Genomic DNA, 18,932 nt, shown 5'->3' on the forward strand with positions numbered 1-18,932 from the left:
GCTCATCAGAGCTTAAAGGGATAGTTCTGGGTTTTCTGTATGTGGAAGTCATACAAGGGAAAAAAGACGAAATCAGTCTGATGATCTCAAAAATATGTTCTCTACTGTATCTCACCACTTGACAGCCTGGGAACTAAAGCCTGACCCACACTTGAGGACAATTGGCCAGATTTTGGTCCTGATCTGGCCCCTCCCACAATTGTGGGCGTCTTCCGATTTTTGGCTGATTTGAACCGATTATCTGGTTTTAGCCTGTAGTGCGAGGGGTTAACAGACTTGATTTTAAAATCATCGGACGCATCAGTCTTCCTGATTTCAAATCGTTAGTATTAAATGTGTTGGATATGTACGACCTGAACCCGCCAATGACCAATGACAGTCAGTTGAGCGGGAAACGGATGTTCCATACTTGTCTAGAACCGTAACCGTAACGACAATCCTGCATCGTCTCGTCTGTGCGTTCTCAGGAATCAAACATTGAACGTCGGTTACAAATGCATTGTGTTGACATTTTTAAAATCAAGTCAGATGTAAAAATCCTCTGGTGTGGGGCAGGCGTTACTCTCTCACACCAAAGTCTGTGGAAAAAGAAACCTGTGAACAACTGATCTCAAACTCAGAAGTCACAAAATTGAATGTCGTGATGGAGGCAGCAGTGGATCAACAACTCCTGTGTGCTGTGGCTATGACATCTCAGATTTCCTCTATGGACTTTGGTGTGAGAGAGTGAGCAGTTTCCACACAGACACCCAGTTGAAAACAGGCAGCTTCAACTTAAGTGGATGTAGATCTTCTAAGAATGGTGGTTTTATTGAGTTTCTCTTGTGTCAGCACCTCATACAATTGCACTTCAAAAAACCCAAACTATCACTTCAATTGAACATAATTAGACAAGTTATTGACATAAGAAGACACAACTCAACACTCTCACAACACTTCCACATGTGATTTACATTACAAATATATATATTAAGTGGTTTGGCAGGAACAGAACAACAAAAAAAACATCCCACTTTGAGGATGTGGACACATAAAGGCAACATGATGATAAATACAGAGGAGCAGTGAGGCAGTGTTCACGTAACGGAGAGGAGGAAGATGAGGTCACTTCCTGTTTGTCGCGCCATGCAACACTAGTGGGAAATCAGTGAGGGATGAGAATGAAGTGAAAGAAAAAAAGTCCTCCTGTGGAATACTGTGAGGGCTTCAGTGGGAGGAACCCTCACGACCGTCTCAGATGAAATACTGTCACATCCTTCTTTTCATTCCCATTTTGGGATTTTCTTTTCCTGTGTTTGAAGAATGAAATAAAAACAACAACTACAGTGTCGAAGACAGCTGTGACTCTGACACACATACGCGAGTGCACGACATTAAGTACTAACGACAGTGGCCTGGTGAAAGAACTGTTGATCATTAAGGTTCACCCTTTCATTTTGGAGAAAAACTGCTGCTGACAGTTACTTTACACACATTTACTCTGTGAACGTGTGTTGAAGTGTTACATTTTTAGTTTTCAATGACAATTCTAGCAACACAGTCTCTTTGAATTAGTTCATATTTTTTTTCAAAAGATGATTTAAAATCTCTGAATATTTGTGTATCTTCACAAATACCGATGCTGGCCAGTTGCTGACCACTGTCATAAACAGTAGATATTTACAGTATTATTGTCACTCTCCTTTGAGAAGCACAAACATCACAAAAGAAAACTTTTACAAGTCTTAAAAATATCCAGATATCATTTATAAGTCAAAGCTTCACCAAATGTAAAATGAGCTTCCCCCTCCCTCACACAGGAGGCAGACAGGAAGTCCCCTGTGACCAAGTTCTTTAACCGCCGACATGAGCCTCAGCTTCCTGCAGTTACAAAATAAAAGAGCCCTGAGACTTTGATGTCACACGTCATGATAGAAGAAGTAAAGTTTTTTTCCTTCACTGAGCTCAGTGTCTGCACTGACTTTTAATAATATAAATAAGAAGCACAGATACTGTACATCACTGTTGCTCATGTCAGACTCTGCTTTTAATACTTTTACTTTGGAATCTTCATATAAATGTAACAAACCTCTCCTTTTATTGTAAATGTTGTAATTTAGTGATAAAAACGGGGGCGTGACAGACAGTGTGTGTGTGTGTGTGTGTGTGTCAGACGGCAGTGTGTAGAGGCGTCCCTGCAGCGTGTGTGTTGGCAGGAGAGTGTTCAGTGGAGGACAGGGAGTGGGACGACGTCTCTCTCTGCAGCTCGTCCACTCTCCTCTGCAGTTCAGCTCTGAGGAACAGCAGCTCCTTCAGGGTCTGGTGCACTGGCACCTGGGAGACACACACACACACACACACACACACACACGTACAAGGACACATCATTGACATTGTGCATTCCCCTTAACTTTAGCCATCACAACTAAGTGCCTAACTTTAAGCCTAATCCTAACCTAAACCAGAGTCTAACCCTAAATCCTTACCCTCTTACCCTGAAAGACAAAAGGCCCCACAACAGGAACACACACTTGCACACTCACACAAAAACAGCAGCACAGGCATTAATGATGATCATCTACACGCAGCGAGAAGACCCGGGTTCGAGCCCCGGTTGGAACAAGGGCCTTTCTGCATGGAGTTTGCATGTTCTCCCCGTGTGTGCGTGGGTTCTCTCCGGGTTCTCCGGCTTCCTCCCACATTCCAAAAACATGCAATGTGGGGATTAGGTAAATTGGACACTCTCAATTGACCATAGGAGTGAGTGTGAGAGTGAATGGTTGTTTGTCTCTAGTTGTGTGTGGTCCTGTGATGGACTGGCGAACTGTCCAGGGTGTACCCCGCCTATCGCCCGATGTAGCTGAGATTGGCACAGCACCCCCTGCGACCCTCTGGTGGAGGATAAAGCGGTTAGATGATGACTGACTGACTGACAATTATTATTATTATTATTATTATTATTATTATTATTATTAATAATACTAATAATAATGATCATGATGATAATAATAATAAAATATATTGTACCTTAGCTAATGCTAAGTCAATAATTTTGAAATGGTTAAAAGGGCGTTAAAATCAGATAATTCATGAATTGTACATGCAAGTGTTTGTGTTTTCACTCAGCTCTTACACACAAGGATGGATTACTGGCTAAACCCAGGTCCAAGGGCCTTGAAGCCCGAGCCTCTGCGATTATTAATTGATTATTATTAATGGGGCTGCACGGGGCCCACAGGGGTCAAATAGCGACGGTTAAGTTTATTCCTCTTTTCTCGTTCATCATTATTTTGTTCATTTACTCTTACATGTAAATAATATCACTGCAAAATAAAATACTCTCGGTTAAAACATGACATTTCAATGCTATTTTCCAGTTTCTGAGGCATAACAACGTTGATCTACACACATTTGTGTCGTGATGTAAGTGGTGATTTGGGTCATGATAGTTTTACTGTACACATAGAGAAGGTTTGGGAAACACCGGTGCTCCCCCGCTCACTTCAGTGTACCTGCGGCCTCATGCGAGGGTTCCAGCGGGCGTAGTAACTGGTCCACAGCTCCAGGTGTCGACAGGAAACCAGAGGATACAGAACATGGTGCTCGTAGTCCACATAGAAAGGGTTGGTGAAGTCCTCAGGTTGACTGTCAGGAGGCAACGTCACACACAGTCACACAGAGACTCACTCCTGTTTTGAACAGTTTTTAACAAAGCAAAGCCTTGTCTCTGGGAAATGTATTTATGTTTACCAGAAAATATCTGGTTTAAGAAAATAGATACATATTACAGCTTAATTTAAGCTTCCAATACAAGCAAAATTCACAATCCTGAATTGGTGACATTTTGAACAAAGCATTCTTAAAGTCAGCTTAATCAGACTCATTAGCCCAACCCACTCATTTTTAGTAAACATTTCTTACATGATCATTTCCCCTCCTTTTAAGACATTACAGTTGTATTGTTTTTTTTTTTTCATTTTCACAGTTTTTACAGTGTACCTGTTTATGTAGGACCACAGAGACACGGTGTTGGTCTGCACCTCCTGCACACAACAGAGCAGCGTTACATGACACACAGACACAGTATGCACCTCGAACCTGTCATGACATAGGCAGGCAACCTCTGCCAGGGCGGACACACGGATAAAAGGTTTTCATCCATTTGGTAAAAGACTCTCCTCACACAATCTACACCTGCTTAAGGGGCAGTTTACATGCAGCACGCAAAATGCATGAAACACTTGTGGAAGTTTCCAAATGAGGTGCATGACGGAACCTTGCTAAGGAACCAACAATTGAGCTGTGGAGATTCATTCTGCTCTACAGAATGAATGGACACAAATTCCCATAGAAACACTTCCTTTAAGTACTGTATATGTATTTGAATACGTACTGTACGATATTGTAGGCTAAAGCTGGTGTAGATTTTAGTAGGAGAGCCTTTTGTTATGCGGTTAAAATCTGCCACTACAGTAAAAAAATAAGAAGTGTCACTTTAATCTGACAGAGGAATGGTACATGCCTTGGCTGCTCTCTCCTCCTCACTGTTATAAAGGAATGTACCAAAGAGACAGCTGTAGAGGTGGTCCAACACTGTGATCAGGAACAGCTCGTTGAACTCAAAGGCTGCTGGGAACTGTCGTCCAGAGGAGAGAAGAGAGTGAGCATCATTTCCACTTAAAAACATCGTACGTGATGCAGGAGTCTGACCTGTCGAGTCATCTGCCAAACACAGTCCATGAACTGGACGAAGAGAGGGGAGCGCTCGGAGTTCGCATGGTTCTCATCACCGTGACCCACGCGCTGCAACAAAGGTCACGACACCGTCAGCTCTGCGCACGTCTGCAACATCAACTCACCGGAAACAGCAGCTGTCTTATCAATACAATATTCACGTATTATTGAGAAAGCAATCTCACCAAAGTTAAAAGCACTTCTGTCAGATTTGTTTCACAGTAAATGAGTCATACACAAAGTACTGTATAATGTTTCACCATAGACATGTTGCTATTCTGTTTGTGTACACACAACACCAGGCAGAGCCTTACTATACACTTGCATTGCTAACAAAGTGTAGCCCGATGTCAGTAATTGAACACAGGATGTGTTCAGGTTGGTTTTGAGCACAGAATAAACCTGAGTCATCTTCTGTCTATGTTAATGACTTCCTTCTCAAATCTAGGACAATTATTGAACAACACTGAAGTTATTCATTACATTTCAGGAAGTACAAAGTTAGGTTCGGCTCGCTATAGACAGAGGGCCTGTGTTGGGTTTAGGTCAGGTTCAGTTAAGCTGTGATTCTAGATGGAGAAATTAGGTTTCAAATCATGTCAAACTCAACAACATCCTCTGGTCTGAGACACAGGGGCGTGTCCTCTGGAGGAGCCAAACACACACTTACTGACCTATGCACTTTAGTGGGGACCAAAGTCCACAGATGAAGCTGTTTGTCTGTGTTTGTGCAGAATAAAGACGTAAATAAACCAGCATCAAACTTCGTAGAGAAGCAATGTTCACAACTAAAGTGTGTATGTGAGTCTGTCTAAAGTCGTCATTCCTTCGAGCTGAAGAAATGTCAGCATCTGCAAAAACTTTGCCTCATACAATGACAATGGAAAAGGGGCTTAGCGAGGTTTGGACAGAGAAATGTGGCCAGAGCCTTACTGCAGCAAACTTGTGTCCAAAACTGATCCACTCCTTCTCCACCAGAACCTGCAACACAAACATTCACACAATCACAGTGTCCAGATGGAAACATGAGCAGACATAGCTGACGATGTCGTGATGCAGTGTGTGTGTGTGTGTGTGTGACCTGGAATCCTCTGAGAGTGCGGTAGTAGCTGTCCAGCATCAGCATGGCCAGAGAGGTGAGCTGAGCCGTTCTGTCCCAGCCGTCACTGCAGTGAACCACCACCGACGACTTCCCGGACTCCAGCTTATCTGCTACTTTAGCTGCTCCGGCTAACAACAGCTGCACACAAGCCAACAACACTTCATGATTTATATAAACACACACACACACGCAGATACATTTATTTATCTCCTTAAGGCAATTCAGTTTCCACATGGCATTTGGGAGAGAACGAAGTGAGCACTATATTAAAAACACAAGTGCAACGATGTAGAACCGAACTGGGCTAAAAACAAGGTTAAAAAAAACAAAAAAAACCTAAAAGTTCAGTAAATAAAAATTTAGCCGAGGCTAAAAAGATAGTGATAAATACCTAAACATATGTAGTGTCGTGTATAAAGTGTTCAGATTGATTATTTTTGAACAGCAGCTTATATTACTTCACCCCATGCAGTGACGTTGAAGTATTGTTTTTGGTGGCTCTGTGTGTCTGTCATGCTTGTGTGTGTGTGTGTGTGTGGGTGGGTGCGTGTGTGTGCGCGCTTCCGCACATGCTTGAAATATGAGCAACATATGCCGACAGAGGCTTGTTGCGTGAATGGGGTGAAGTCTGTCATCTGTGATTGCCTTGTTTCAATACTGCTATTAGAGGACGACAATGTATTGGTGCCAAAAAGTTCTTTTTCTCAATGCATTTGCTCCAACAGCTTGTTTTGTATTTGTATCTATTCAATTATTCTATTCATCTTCCAACCATCCTCCGACCAAATTAGTTATCTCATAAGAGGACAATTTATTTTTCTTGATTTGATAGATTTGTCAAGTTACAGTACATGTCTGGTATTATGACTTTGTTGGTTTTTAATCATGTATTTTAGAAGCAGGGGGACATATGTAAGTGGTTTTATTCGAACAACTCTCCCTCAGATAGTTTTATCATAAGGAAAAAAGATGTAGGATGCAGCGTCTAAATTAAGGTACACCGAGACCAAACTGATGTTGTTATTCCACAGCCTTGGTTAATAGATGTGTGTGGGTTCCCATCAGCATACTTTAACGCACATTTTGGTTTTGTGCAGAAAAGAAATAAATGGAAAGTTAAACTTTTATGCTACAGGTGAATTATTTATAGTTGAGATGAAGCAGACCATTATATCAGCAAAAACAAATTACCTCTAGCTAACTGCAGTGAGCAGATATATTCATCCATTCACCCAACTGATACAAAGACAGATATAACTCTTCATGCAATGTTTGTGTTGAATTTACCCGGATGTACTCCAGCCAGTGTGTCTGGTCAATAGCAGAGTGCCAGTGGGCTTCATCTATGGTGGGATAAACCACATCCTTCAGCTTCCGCAGCGACTCCCTCATCACATGTATGTTGGGGATTTCCAGAAAGTTCAGCTCCACGCTTGAGTAGAAGCTCTCACTCTCATACCCTCCATCCTTTGCCTACAGCAGAGGCAGAGGATTAGCACTTACTACTGTTGTTCTGTTATATTAGATGACACTTGAATGGTCCCACATGTTACAACAGTAGGGTTGGGCCATTCATGTTCTTCCACACCAAATACGTCAAACCATGTCTTTACTGCTTTGTGCACTGTGGCACAATAATGTTATTATAATAATAATTGTTATAATAATAACATTAATAATAATAATAATGATCATAAAAATTAAAAAAAGCCTTCCTCAAACTGTTGCCACAAAGTTGGAATCATAGCATTGTTCAAAAATATCTTGGTATGCTGGTGTTTAAATTGCCCTTCATTGGAGATAATGGGCCTAGCACAATGCCTGAAGTGTGGCCATATACTGTACTTTTGTTGATATAGTGCATCTTTCATTACAGTTAGCTTAGATTAAACAATGATCAGCGACAATGAGTTATGAAAGAGGAAGAGAATAAGTACAGTGTGAAGCTGAGGAAAGAGGCAGAGAAACACAGTAAGTATGTGCTACCTTGTTGGTGACTGCTACACTACTCTGCCGGGCATCAAAGATGGTGAGTTTGTGTGACTGTGCGTTTGCATCCATGATGATTTGGAGGAAGTGTTCATCCTCCTTACAGCGACGATCTGAAGGTCCAACTAAAGGCTGGCTGCATCGTACGATGGTGGCCTGAGACTCTGGGTGGATCCAGGACAAGACCTGCAGGAGGAGCAGAAGTGGGTTAAGACTACCAGGACCAGAGGAACACACAAACACAATAATGTCTTCAATAAGTATTTGAATCTTTCTGTGAGTCTCAGACTGACCGGTATACGGTGCTTGGCTCTGAACATGGCCACTTGTTTGATGTCGTCGTCTGTTATGTTGGTGGGGACGACCAGGACGGAGGGATAAGTGTCACACAGTTCATAGCTGCTGTTAATCTTACTGATGGTCCAGCTCTCATTAGGAAGACCCTGCAACCACAGGAAGGAAACTATGAAATCAGCTATTTCCAAATACATTTGGCAGAAACTGAAGATAAAATCTGTGTACTGAGAGTCAATGTTGCTGCAGCGGCGGCGCTGTTACCTGACGCCTGTACTCGGCTGTAGCGTCGTACACCTTCCAGCCATCCACAGGAAACTTCTCCTTGTACAGAAAGGCAAACAGAGGCTGCAAAAAAAGAGTCACAGGATGCGTGGTGTTTGTCCTAGTGCTTTAGTAAGAAACAAAACTCAACGATGTATGACACAATATCAACTCCAACTCCAACTATATCATCAAATGTCAACTTCCGTGATGTAAATGGATCTATGTCAAATTTGAACGCGCATCATGATAAAAGCCCTTAGACTAGGTTGATAGTGTTGAATTTCCCTAAGCGTGATATTCATGAATGGGGAGAAGCTACTGTAGTTCAACGACATTCAATTCAGATTTTGTTCAATTTCCCAACAAACAATACAACATATTGTGTGGTTCAGCAGTGAATACTCCAGAATGAATTTGCTTTTGAAAAGGTGCGATCTAGTGGTAACACAAATGTATAATTGTTGATTTTACCCAGAACTCCTAATACCCACAATTAATCAAATCACCCTAAAATTCAGGTCGGGTCGTCTAAATTGAATGTGGACGGTAACTGTAAAGCTCTTGATTTGGTTAAACAGTTTGCCTGTAGAGAGCATTTCTGTTTATGTAACATCATTTGACGTTTGAGCAATAAATACATACATATAACTGTAGGGTTCCATGGTGAGTATTCAGGAATGACTTTTCTCAGGATTTCGTAAAAGCGTCACTTAATGGTGACACAAAATGTACAAATTTGGGTTTTAACCATAATTCCTGCAACCTTCATCATATCACCCTCGGCAAGTAAACATTCTTTCATTTAAATTAAGCTTTCAGGGTGTGGTCTACATTTGCTTTACTCTAACATAATTAATGATATATATTATATAACTCTCTCTCTCTCTCTCTCTCTCTCTCTCTCTCTCTTGCACAGTTTACACACATGTCATCACATTAAATCAATATTGAAGACACAAAATTAAACTGACCAGGTTGTGGGAGAGTGGGAAGGCATGTTTGGTGACAGCCTCCACCACATCTGGGTGGCTCTCCTCTCGTTTATAGGCAAACCTGGGACTCCTCATATCCTGATGCAGAGACACAAGATAGACGGAGAACAGTTGCAAGACATGTTGGAAAACACATCAGTGTTATGTGTGTGTGTGTGTGTGTGTGTGTAACAGTGCTACCTTGCAGACCAGCTCAAGTCCCTTGGTGTTCTCTCCTTGTGTGGTTACACTGATGGTCTCCAGTCTGCTGATGGCTCCCAGGTTAACATCGAGAATGAACGGCGCCTCCTGTATGTACACAGACGTTAACACACGCGTGCAGAAACTTCCACAACTGCTTCACATGTGATCAGATATTTTATATCACTCAGTCTTTAACTCATCAATTTTTGTGAACAGGATGGTTTACATTTTTGTTAAGGTTAAAACAAGGCTCATTATAAATGGTGTGGTTTTAAAAAGTTAGTATGACGTTCTAAAGTATTTAAATTCAACAAAATTGCTGATTGTTCCCATCTATTGACAGTCATTACTGCGCTACCCAGGTTGAAATGTGCAGCCTAATATTTCTTTGGCTTTTAAATGTTAAATTAAGGATATTTACGTGTATTACAAACAATGAAATTGACTAGAAATTTGGTAAAAGTGCTATTAAGTGACTTTTTAAAATATATGTATTTTTATTAGTTAACCAATATTTAATTCATAACATTTGGTGACAAATGTATATAATACATATAGGTCAATGCAACAGCCTTCAAACCCAGGACAAGTCATCACAGTCTAAGTCCATATCGTATCGTGTGTCATGACATAGATAAAATAGCAATAAATTGCCCTCTTCTTTTTACTTAGTTGACTGATCATTGTTACATTCATATGGTTAATCAATTATTTAAATGTGACAATAAGGCCTTGGTGTGGTACATTGTAAACACATGATGGACATGATATCACTTATGACACCATGAAGACAATAGAAATGGGAATTAAAAAATGAAATGAATTATCATGACCTAAAACCAATGATGACAGACCCATCTGAAATCAATGATTTGGAGAATTGTGTCACCCCCACTTAACATCATTAACTAATGAATGGTTTTGTACACAGGAAGTTGAAGGTATAATAACTCTGTGTCAATAATGCATGGTGGATACTTTACCCTTTCCACACTGGTGAAGTAGAGCTTATAGTCTGTGATGGTCAGAGTCCCGTTAACTAGACCACTGAACGGACAGATATACATCACATCCTTCACTGCACATCACACACACACACACGCACAGGCACAAAAACAAACAAGCACATTAGAACTAAATCTTTAAAAATATGCCATGTGTGTGATATTGCTTGCAACATACAATAACATAGATTCATATATACCTGTAGTCTGGATGGTCTCTCCAGGCAGCAGAGGAACCTGGTTCTGGAACATTCTGACTTGTGAGCCATATCTCAGAGCTGGAAGGTTCTGTACAAAAAACAGACACATCAGAAGGACAACAACAACAACAACATGGACACACAGCAAATCATCGTCACACAATCCTAAACTAACATCAGGGAGACTTGTTATTTGGGTCATCTTAAACACATGATGAAATGAGAAGTGGTGATGCTTGCATGAACAGAAAAATGTTCCTTAATTATGTTTGTTTTTTTCCTAAAAACATGTTGTAGTATAATCTACAACAGACAAAGAAGGTCTGTTTGGATACCTTACATTGTATCATGGTGGTGAAATTCCCAAAAGATTATGAAAATGTATGACTTTTTTTCCAAATAGGTATTATAGAAGAGAAGTTATATATAATGGTGAAGTTATTGAACATTTGCTTTGGAGGTAATTTACAGATGGTTTACAGCCTGCTGTTCATACATTACAACTCGTTTAGATGAAAATGAGGTTGTAGCCGATTGTCCACCTTATTTAGGTAGGAAAAATACACCACTTATACCATAACAATAACATTAACAACAACATGCGTTATTAATGCGTAGCCACACGCTCTGGGCTTCTGTTTAGACAACAAACTGGGAAGGAGACTGAATGACTCACCATAGAGACACGACATATTAATAATTATTATTGAATTCTTTTGTGAGTAAGTTCTAATATGAAATAATGTGAAAATATTAAGTGTTAACAGGACAGAAAACTAAGAACACCAACGCAACTGTGAAAGAGGCGTGGGTATAATCTGGGTTTGTTTTGCAGATTCTGGCACAGGGTCTTGAATGAACGCAGGACACAATGACATCATCAGAGGATAATTGAGATTATAGTCTGGATTGTGACACAGCCAACAGAATAATAATAGTGTGATTGTAATGTGAGTTTGCCATATACTTGTATATAGTAGAGCTTGAGTTCATTATTTACTGTAATACATTTTTAATGTGGTGAAGCACCATCACATTATGAATTACTCTATATTACATCTAATGCAAGGCTGAGAACTTATTCCAACATGTATGTATTACATTTTTTGCACAGATAATAGCACAATCAAAACAATACATTGCAGCCTTTGTGTTTGGTGACAAAAAAAGTATCGTTATTGTTATTAAAAAATAAATAACAGCAAACTATGTGTGTACTAGAAGCCGTATATACGAACTGAAAAAAACAAGAAATATTCCCAAACTAAAGCCACTTTGTTAAACCTGCCAACATAAAAACAACAAGTGAAACTAGTGCTTTCTTGTTTGTTTTGTTTTTCTTCTTCTTTTTCTTTTTGATTTGGTCTGTGTTTTGCACACAAATGCCGCTGTATATGTGAACACAAATACATTTTGATTGGAGAACGATTAACAGTTCAGTTATTTTAGCTCCAAATATAATTTTGTCAACCCTTTTTTCATTTATTACATTAAAAACTAGAATTACCACCTCATGTCATATTCATGTCATATATCAACAGTTTGTATGAGGTGAAAACTTTAAGGAAAATTTTAAGGAACTTTAAGGAAAAGGAGAATTTAATTAGTCCCCATCCTGTAGTACAGGGGTGGGGTAGCTAAGTGGTTAAGACCGGTACCCTGTGTGTAAAAGACATCATGGTCGCAAGTTCAACTCCACCCCTGGCAGGTTGTACTCAATTCCCTTGTTGCTTTGGATAAAAGCGTCTGCTAAATGACATGTAATGTAGTGAAGAAAAAATACCACCAACTTTCACCAACACAACACCATAACCCCAAGTAAAAATGGTCAAATTCCCTTTTGTTCTTAAAGTTATGTTGATGATTGGTTCCATTAAAAGATATAGTCTTCAACATCATTTACTTCAGCTGGGTCCGAGTGAATGTTTGAGCTGCATTTGAAGATATTCACCAAAGGCAGCATCATCGGGTCATGATTGAGATGGATCATTTCAAATATGCTTTTATATTGTTTTTATTATTATCGATTATCCATCAAATATTCAGACATGACTTATTTTTTGTTAAAGGAAAACAAACAAGAAACTCCTAGCTAGTTACATTAATGCAGGGCTCTCAAAGTGGAGAGTGGAGTTGAATGGCCCTAACCACAGGATGCATTCAAAGACCCTGGTAAATTTAATCACTGCTGTTGAGTCCACAGTGTGTGGCGCTAAGAGGATGGGCTTCAAGATGCATTCAAGAAAGGTTGTAAATTAAATCACTAGGGACGATTGGTCGACATAATTATCTATGTCAATTATTAAAAGTCTAATGTTGAGGCGTCTTCAACCTGTTGAAACAAAACACCTCCTCTGGAACACTACATATGCTGCGGGCAGTAGTTTCTCCTTGTAAACAGCAACTACTATCTGAACCAACCAATAGGAATGAATGAGAAAACCTGCATATTATCCTGCTTATTACCTTATTACCTTATAACACGGCTTAGAAACAAAGTATTGACTTAAACGTTATCCCCTTGATGTTGAAAAGGTCATATTACTTCTATACTTACTACTTATATCTCATAGTAAAATAGCATGTTATTTTATGTGGGGCTTGGAATGTGGTAATGGAAGGTGGTAATGTTCTCCACATACATGATATATGACTTAATATTAGAAATTCCATTGTGGCAGAGATGTCTATGACCCAAGCAGCAGTCTGTTACACTTAACTTGAGTCTTTTATATAGAAATAACAGACCGCTGCCACCTTCTGGTAATAGATGCACAACTGATTAGGAAGTCCTCAGAGTAGAAAGCATGTTTCTGCAATCTCACATAAGACATTTTCTTTGTTTTATATCTTTTTCGCATTAACTGATCAATGTTTTATAATCAAACAAATACTTGAATATTCATGCACATTCCTCGTTAATAAAGATGGATGGCGGGAGGGACACGTAGGGATATTTGTTATATATCATTTAAAAAACAGTCAAATGTTACAGAAAATGTTTGTCTTTTTAATCCCACTGTATCTTTAAAGATTTATTACAAGTACCATTGTTTTAAAGTACGTACTTGAAATCAACAAATGCAAATAATAAATGAACCGAAATGAAATTGTAGTCCTATGACTGTGAATCCACATATGGGCCAAAACTATCAATTTCCCAGCATGCAACACAGCAGCTTCCTTCATTTCAGATATTGAATTTGAATTGTTTGGAGAACAGTGCACTGCAGGGAGAAGACAAGGAGAAGAGGAGGAGGAGGAGGAGGAGCGGAGGGTGAGACTGGCACATTAGGACAGACTGAAGAAGTGAGGAGACAGTGAAAGACTTGCCGAAGCATTGGAAGGATGCTCAGAATCACTGTCTCCATGGTAACAATGCCCTTCATCATGTAAATCCTGCTGTCAGGTAAAGCCAACAGCATGGAGAGAGTAAGAGAAAGGGAGAAAAGAAAGAGAGGAAAAAAGACATTTTAGATGTTACTCTACGTGCTGGTAACTGTTCCTGTCATCACTCTTCACTTCCTGTGGTGCATGGAAAGAAAGGTCTCCATTTTAATGCAAGTTTTATAGGACAGTAAGGTAGTCTGTTCATATTCTGCAATTACATAACGATGTGTTTCATATCGAGTGGGCTTCCATTAAGTGTCACCAAATAGGTCCCACAGAAATTTCAGCTGAACTACATCAGTGCACTCTACTATCTTCAGAGGTCAACAATAGATTTTTAAAAAATCCAGAATTTGGAGCCTATCCTACGGAAGCATAGAACTGCCTCAGGTGAGAACAAAAATCTGAGCTTATACATATCTGAGGTTTCTCATTACAACAAGAACATTTCTCGTAACAAGACAAAATTATTTGTTGTTAAATTGAGAACATAAATGCAAAAACAGAAACACAAATGCAAGTCATTTGGAAGTCAGTAGTGGGGTGTTTTTTATAGAAGGCTTGGGGTTAGGAACATGCTGAATGGAAGACAGACAGTAGCATGAATTACTTTTACTGTGTTCCTTTGGAGTAAGCCAAGGTCAAAGTTTACTTTTCACAAGAAAAATTAGGTTTTCGTCAAAGTTAGACAAATGCTTAATCTTGTTCAGTTTAACGGACTTTGGCTGAGGATCACTCCACACTTCTACTCGCGCATGTAGTACAAGTAGTACTAGGTCCAATGAAACTGAAAGCATAAAGTACAATACAAGAACAATACAAAACATTCCTTGTAATATTGAGAATGATCCTCATCACAACGAGAAAGTTACGACAACAAAATGATCTTGTTGTAACGAGAAATGGCTCAGATATTTCTTTCTCCGCTGTGGCAGGTCTACACTTCCATACTATCCCGATCACCACTAAAAGCCAATCCTTTCTTCTTTAGCCATTTTAAGAGAATTTGACCTGTTACTTTATGACTAATGCTGCTCCCAGTCAGACAGACAGACAGACAGACACGACTACCTTGGAGGAAGAAATTACAGCTGATGGATTAAAGTCTAGACACAGCACAAGAAGCAACTACTACTACCAGTGATTGTCATGGGAGGAACAGTGCAAGCATAAAATGGAGGTGCTGTAAATGTGTATTTTCACTATGGTTCTTCGCTTATAAAAACAGAAACTGGAAAAGGAACTCCAAACAACAACAAGAAACAACCACTGAAACCTGTGTGTGTGAGCTGTAAGTAAGCCCCAATTAAGCCTTAAATAAGCCATATGTAGACAAAGGTATATGTGAAACTGCCTTCAACAAAGGTGTGCAGAGGAACTTCATCCCCATCGTGTGACCCAACTGAGAGGCATTATAAAAGCGGGTGATCATGAAATATACATCTTATATAAAGTCATGTGTTTGATTGTCATTGTTATTATGCTAGGACCTGGAACCACTTGTATAGCGGTTTATAGAGTTAACATTACAATATTTGCACTTAGGGCAGGAATTACTATGACACGGACAATGCATCCTGCTGAGGATGGAGGGATTGTCATCAAGAAGTCAAATTAAATAAAACTGCATCTCTTACCCTGGAATTCAGCCTCTTGGACACCTGCAGATTAGACATACCCAGTACATATGATACACACGCACACACAAATACACACATGCTTCATGTGAAATATAGTAAAAATAATGGTTACTTTTACTGTGTGGCATTTTATCGCATCCCATTTAAACTGATTATTGTAAAGTTAAGATAACATTCTTTACATTACAATTATACGAGGTACTGACAGCACTGACTGCGCTGGGTAACGCCCCCCCCTGTGCCAAGAACCACTTTGAGACACGAAAGCTCGCTCTCGGTGAAAACATGGCTGCCAGTTTCATTCAAATTGACTTAAAATGGCACTAACTTTGGAAATAAGGCAGCAGTAGACTAGCAGCTTCTATGTCCCCGCAAACTAAAAACACTGATTTTTTTCAACAAACTTTGGTGCAGGAGAGTCAGCAGATAACAAAGTAACAAAAAAAACACTGTATAACACTGAGCTAAAGCCTTCTCAAGATAATTAAGACTTCAGTGAGGATAGATGTTATTACTGTGAGCCTTTTGTGAAGTGGCTAACATTTTTCCTTGCAGCCATGTTTTCAGTGAAGCAGTGCTGACTGTTTGTACCTCATACAACCACACTTCAAAACACCTGAGCAATACAGGAACCGTACTGTATTTAGTGACACAGGTGCAAACACAAAAGAGCCCAAAGCAAAATGCACCAAAAACCTGCTACAGAGCGGCAAAGCAAACGCATTTCTGTGCAACATTAACAGAACCACATGTGAATAAGTGAAGCAGGAGCCTGAACTAATACAGCCGGAGGGGAAATTACTCACAGAGGAGAATGACATTTGTTAAAACACAGTAATATCTGTCCATGAACTGTTTCTGAAAACAGACACACTGCTAATGATTTGTACTACAGTATATATGATGTTGTTTTTCTTGGCTGGAAGTGGACTAGTCAAAATCCAGGCTGCGGTTTGTGGTGCTGTTGAATTATGTTATATGTTGTACATATCAGGGCTGTGCAATATATGGATATTATATGTGTATTGCATTCACCTAAAATCATTTTTTAAAAGGCTCTGGGGTTTTTTCAGTGTCCGTTTTTACCACTAAAACAACATTTTCTGTTCAGGAATGCAAGTAAATAACTATAATTTGACATTTAAGTTTGAAAATTCATGGACCACAATAATAATTACATTTGCATTAAAGATCAAATTTGGTTAAAGAGCTTCTACATACTGGTGAAGGAACCATTACAGAAACATAAAAAAATTATTTTGATAATTATCAACACTGTTCATTTAGGGCAGCTGTGCTCTAGTATACTCTTCATTCATAACAAAATCTGACTTTCATGAGCTGGTGTGTGACTTGGTGGAGAAAAGCTGTGGCTATAAGAAGCGTAGAGAGAGAATGTACCAGCAGATCAACATTTAGCTTATCTATACAGTGACAGCAGCTGTGACACGGTGCATCACACAAAGCTCTGCACACACACACACACACACTGGTTTACACACATACTGCAATTTCTAACAGTCTTACCATGAAATCTGGTCTTCTTCCATCCTATTAGTTACAAAACACAACCTGATCAGAAAAACCACTGTGTTTGTTCTTGTATGTTTAACTTTGTGAGGACCACAAAACGTATAAACCATAGGTACATTTTGGGAAAGTCAGGATATTGTGTCTGGGCCTCACAACTTCAAAGAAGTTTTTGGGGGTTAAGCCCTTGTTTTAGGGCGAGTTAGGCTTAGGTTAAGCATTTCGTGCAAGAATATGTGTGTTTTAGCTACCTTGTTATCCCTGTTGCTGATGTCAGGTGGGACGGATCCTGAGATCTGACTGGAGATGGTAGCTGCTATCAGTTGTTTACACCACTCTACATGAGAACCTGATGAACTGAAAAGAGAAAGAAAAGAGCTCATGTTCATTCATTGATGAGCCCACTAGGAATGTTTACATAAAACGTCAATGTACAGATGCAAGTGCATGTACACTTCGCATAGCGCGGTGCATTCTCACATAATTCGTGTTTTTGCTTCACTTTTGTGCAACATTAGCATTAGCAAGTACTTTCAGGTTATTTTCCTACAGAACAGGTCTATACATTGTCAATAATATTTGCACGAGTGCAGTAATATTGTTTGCTCACAATTTTTGACATAAATGTGACGCCATAATACACACACTCAGCTGCATCCCACAAACACACACAATCAAATGCATCCACTGGAGGACTCATTCATGCTCATGCATAAAAAACACTGTTTTATGCTGTGAAACTGTTGATAATTTGAAAAACACCGTGATATAACTTGTAGCCATACCGCCCAGCACTAACTAACTATAAATAAATACATACATGCAAGCATGTATACATAAATAAATAGATACGAAAAAGAAACATTACTAAAACTAAATTTAATTTCTGCCAGTGGAACCTGCTAAATGTTACAAACTGGAACTGGAAAAAATAAAATCACAACTCTGACATTTATTGACCCCAAAAGGAGAAAAAATGTCACTATTTATATTAGAAAATGGTAGAAAGAGAGCAGATCATTTTAGTTATTACAATGTCTTACCTCTCTGTTGCACTAGATGGCATACATGTCTGATGTATTTTGTCCATTACAATGTTTTTCAGTAAAGTTAATTCAAAAATCAAGAACTCAGTGTGTACATGACTGTGTACGACCAATTCCAGCAGAATAATAAGCTTAACATTTGCGCAGAAAAGAAACATCTTGTATATCTGCAAAACAGAAGAACTGATCAGATACATAATATTATCCTCTAAACTGACTCAATGTTTTCTTAAACGCATTGGAGAATGAAATATGGCGGTAACGTCGCGGTTAACGAACAGTGTGTGACATCTCTGTCATGACGCCGAGTCTGCTCACCTGTCCAGAGATTCAGCGACCGCTTCTACGTAGTTAGCCGAGCTCCAGGGCTTTCTGCTCGGCCCTGCTCCGTCCGCAGCTCCGGCAGCTCCGGCCTGTTTCTCCATCTGTCAGTGAGGAAGTGTTGACGACGAGGACGGTTCCTCTTTGGAGGATAGAGAGAGATTAAACCAGTCTGTACTCACAGTGTGTGCGTGTGTCTTCAGTGTAAGAATATGTGTGTAAATGTGTGTGGAATGTGTTGCGTAGAAGCTTTTTTTCCCT

At 39.5% G+C, this 18,932-nt stretch overlaps 1 protein-coding gene across 7 annotated transcripts; it reads right to left on the reverse strand.

Moving 5' to 3' along the window:
• Positions 1–785: 785 nt before the first annotated feature.
• mtmr1a (myotubularin related protein 1a) lies at positions 786–18,903 on the reverse strand. Of its 7 annotated transcripts, none has more exons than XM_044022327.1 (20): positions 18,669–18,903; positions 17,556–17,661; positions 17,302–17,325; positions 15,772–15,795; positions 14,078–14,143; positions 10,745–10,832; positions 10,524–10,618; positions 9,538–9,645; positions 9,337–9,435; positions 8,363–8,446; positions 8,098–8,247; positions 7,802–7,990; positions 7,103–7,288; positions 5,795–5,953; positions 5,647–5,694; positions 4,690–4,782; positions 4,502–4,615; positions 3,979–4,022; positions 3,492–3,624; positions 786–2,313 (listed from the first exon to the last, which is right to left on the reverse strand). In XM_044022327.1, exons 1-20 carry the CDS (start codon positions 18,773–18,775, stop codon positions 2,149–2,151), a joined length of 2,082 nt encoding a protein of 693 aa, XP_043878262.1. In that variant the 5' UTR covers positions 18,776–18,903; the 3' UTR covers positions 786–2,148. The 7 variants fall into 7 exon arrangements, with proteins under 7 accessions (XP_043878262.1, XP_043878261.1, XP_043878265.1 ...); XM_044022326.1 differs by having other exon boundaries at positions 14,078–14,146; XM_044022330.1 differs by lacking the exon at positions 14,078–14,143.
• Positions 18,904–18,932: the final 29 nt, after the last annotated feature.

This window comes from Solea senegalensis, linkage group LG3, assembly GCF_019176455.1.
Source record: "Solea senegalensis isolate Sse05_10M linkage group LG3, IFAPA_SoseM_1, whole genome shotgun sequence".
Classification (NCBI taxonomy): Eukaryota; Metazoa; Chordata; class Actinopteri; order Pleuronectiformes; family Soleidae; genus Solea; species Solea senegalensis.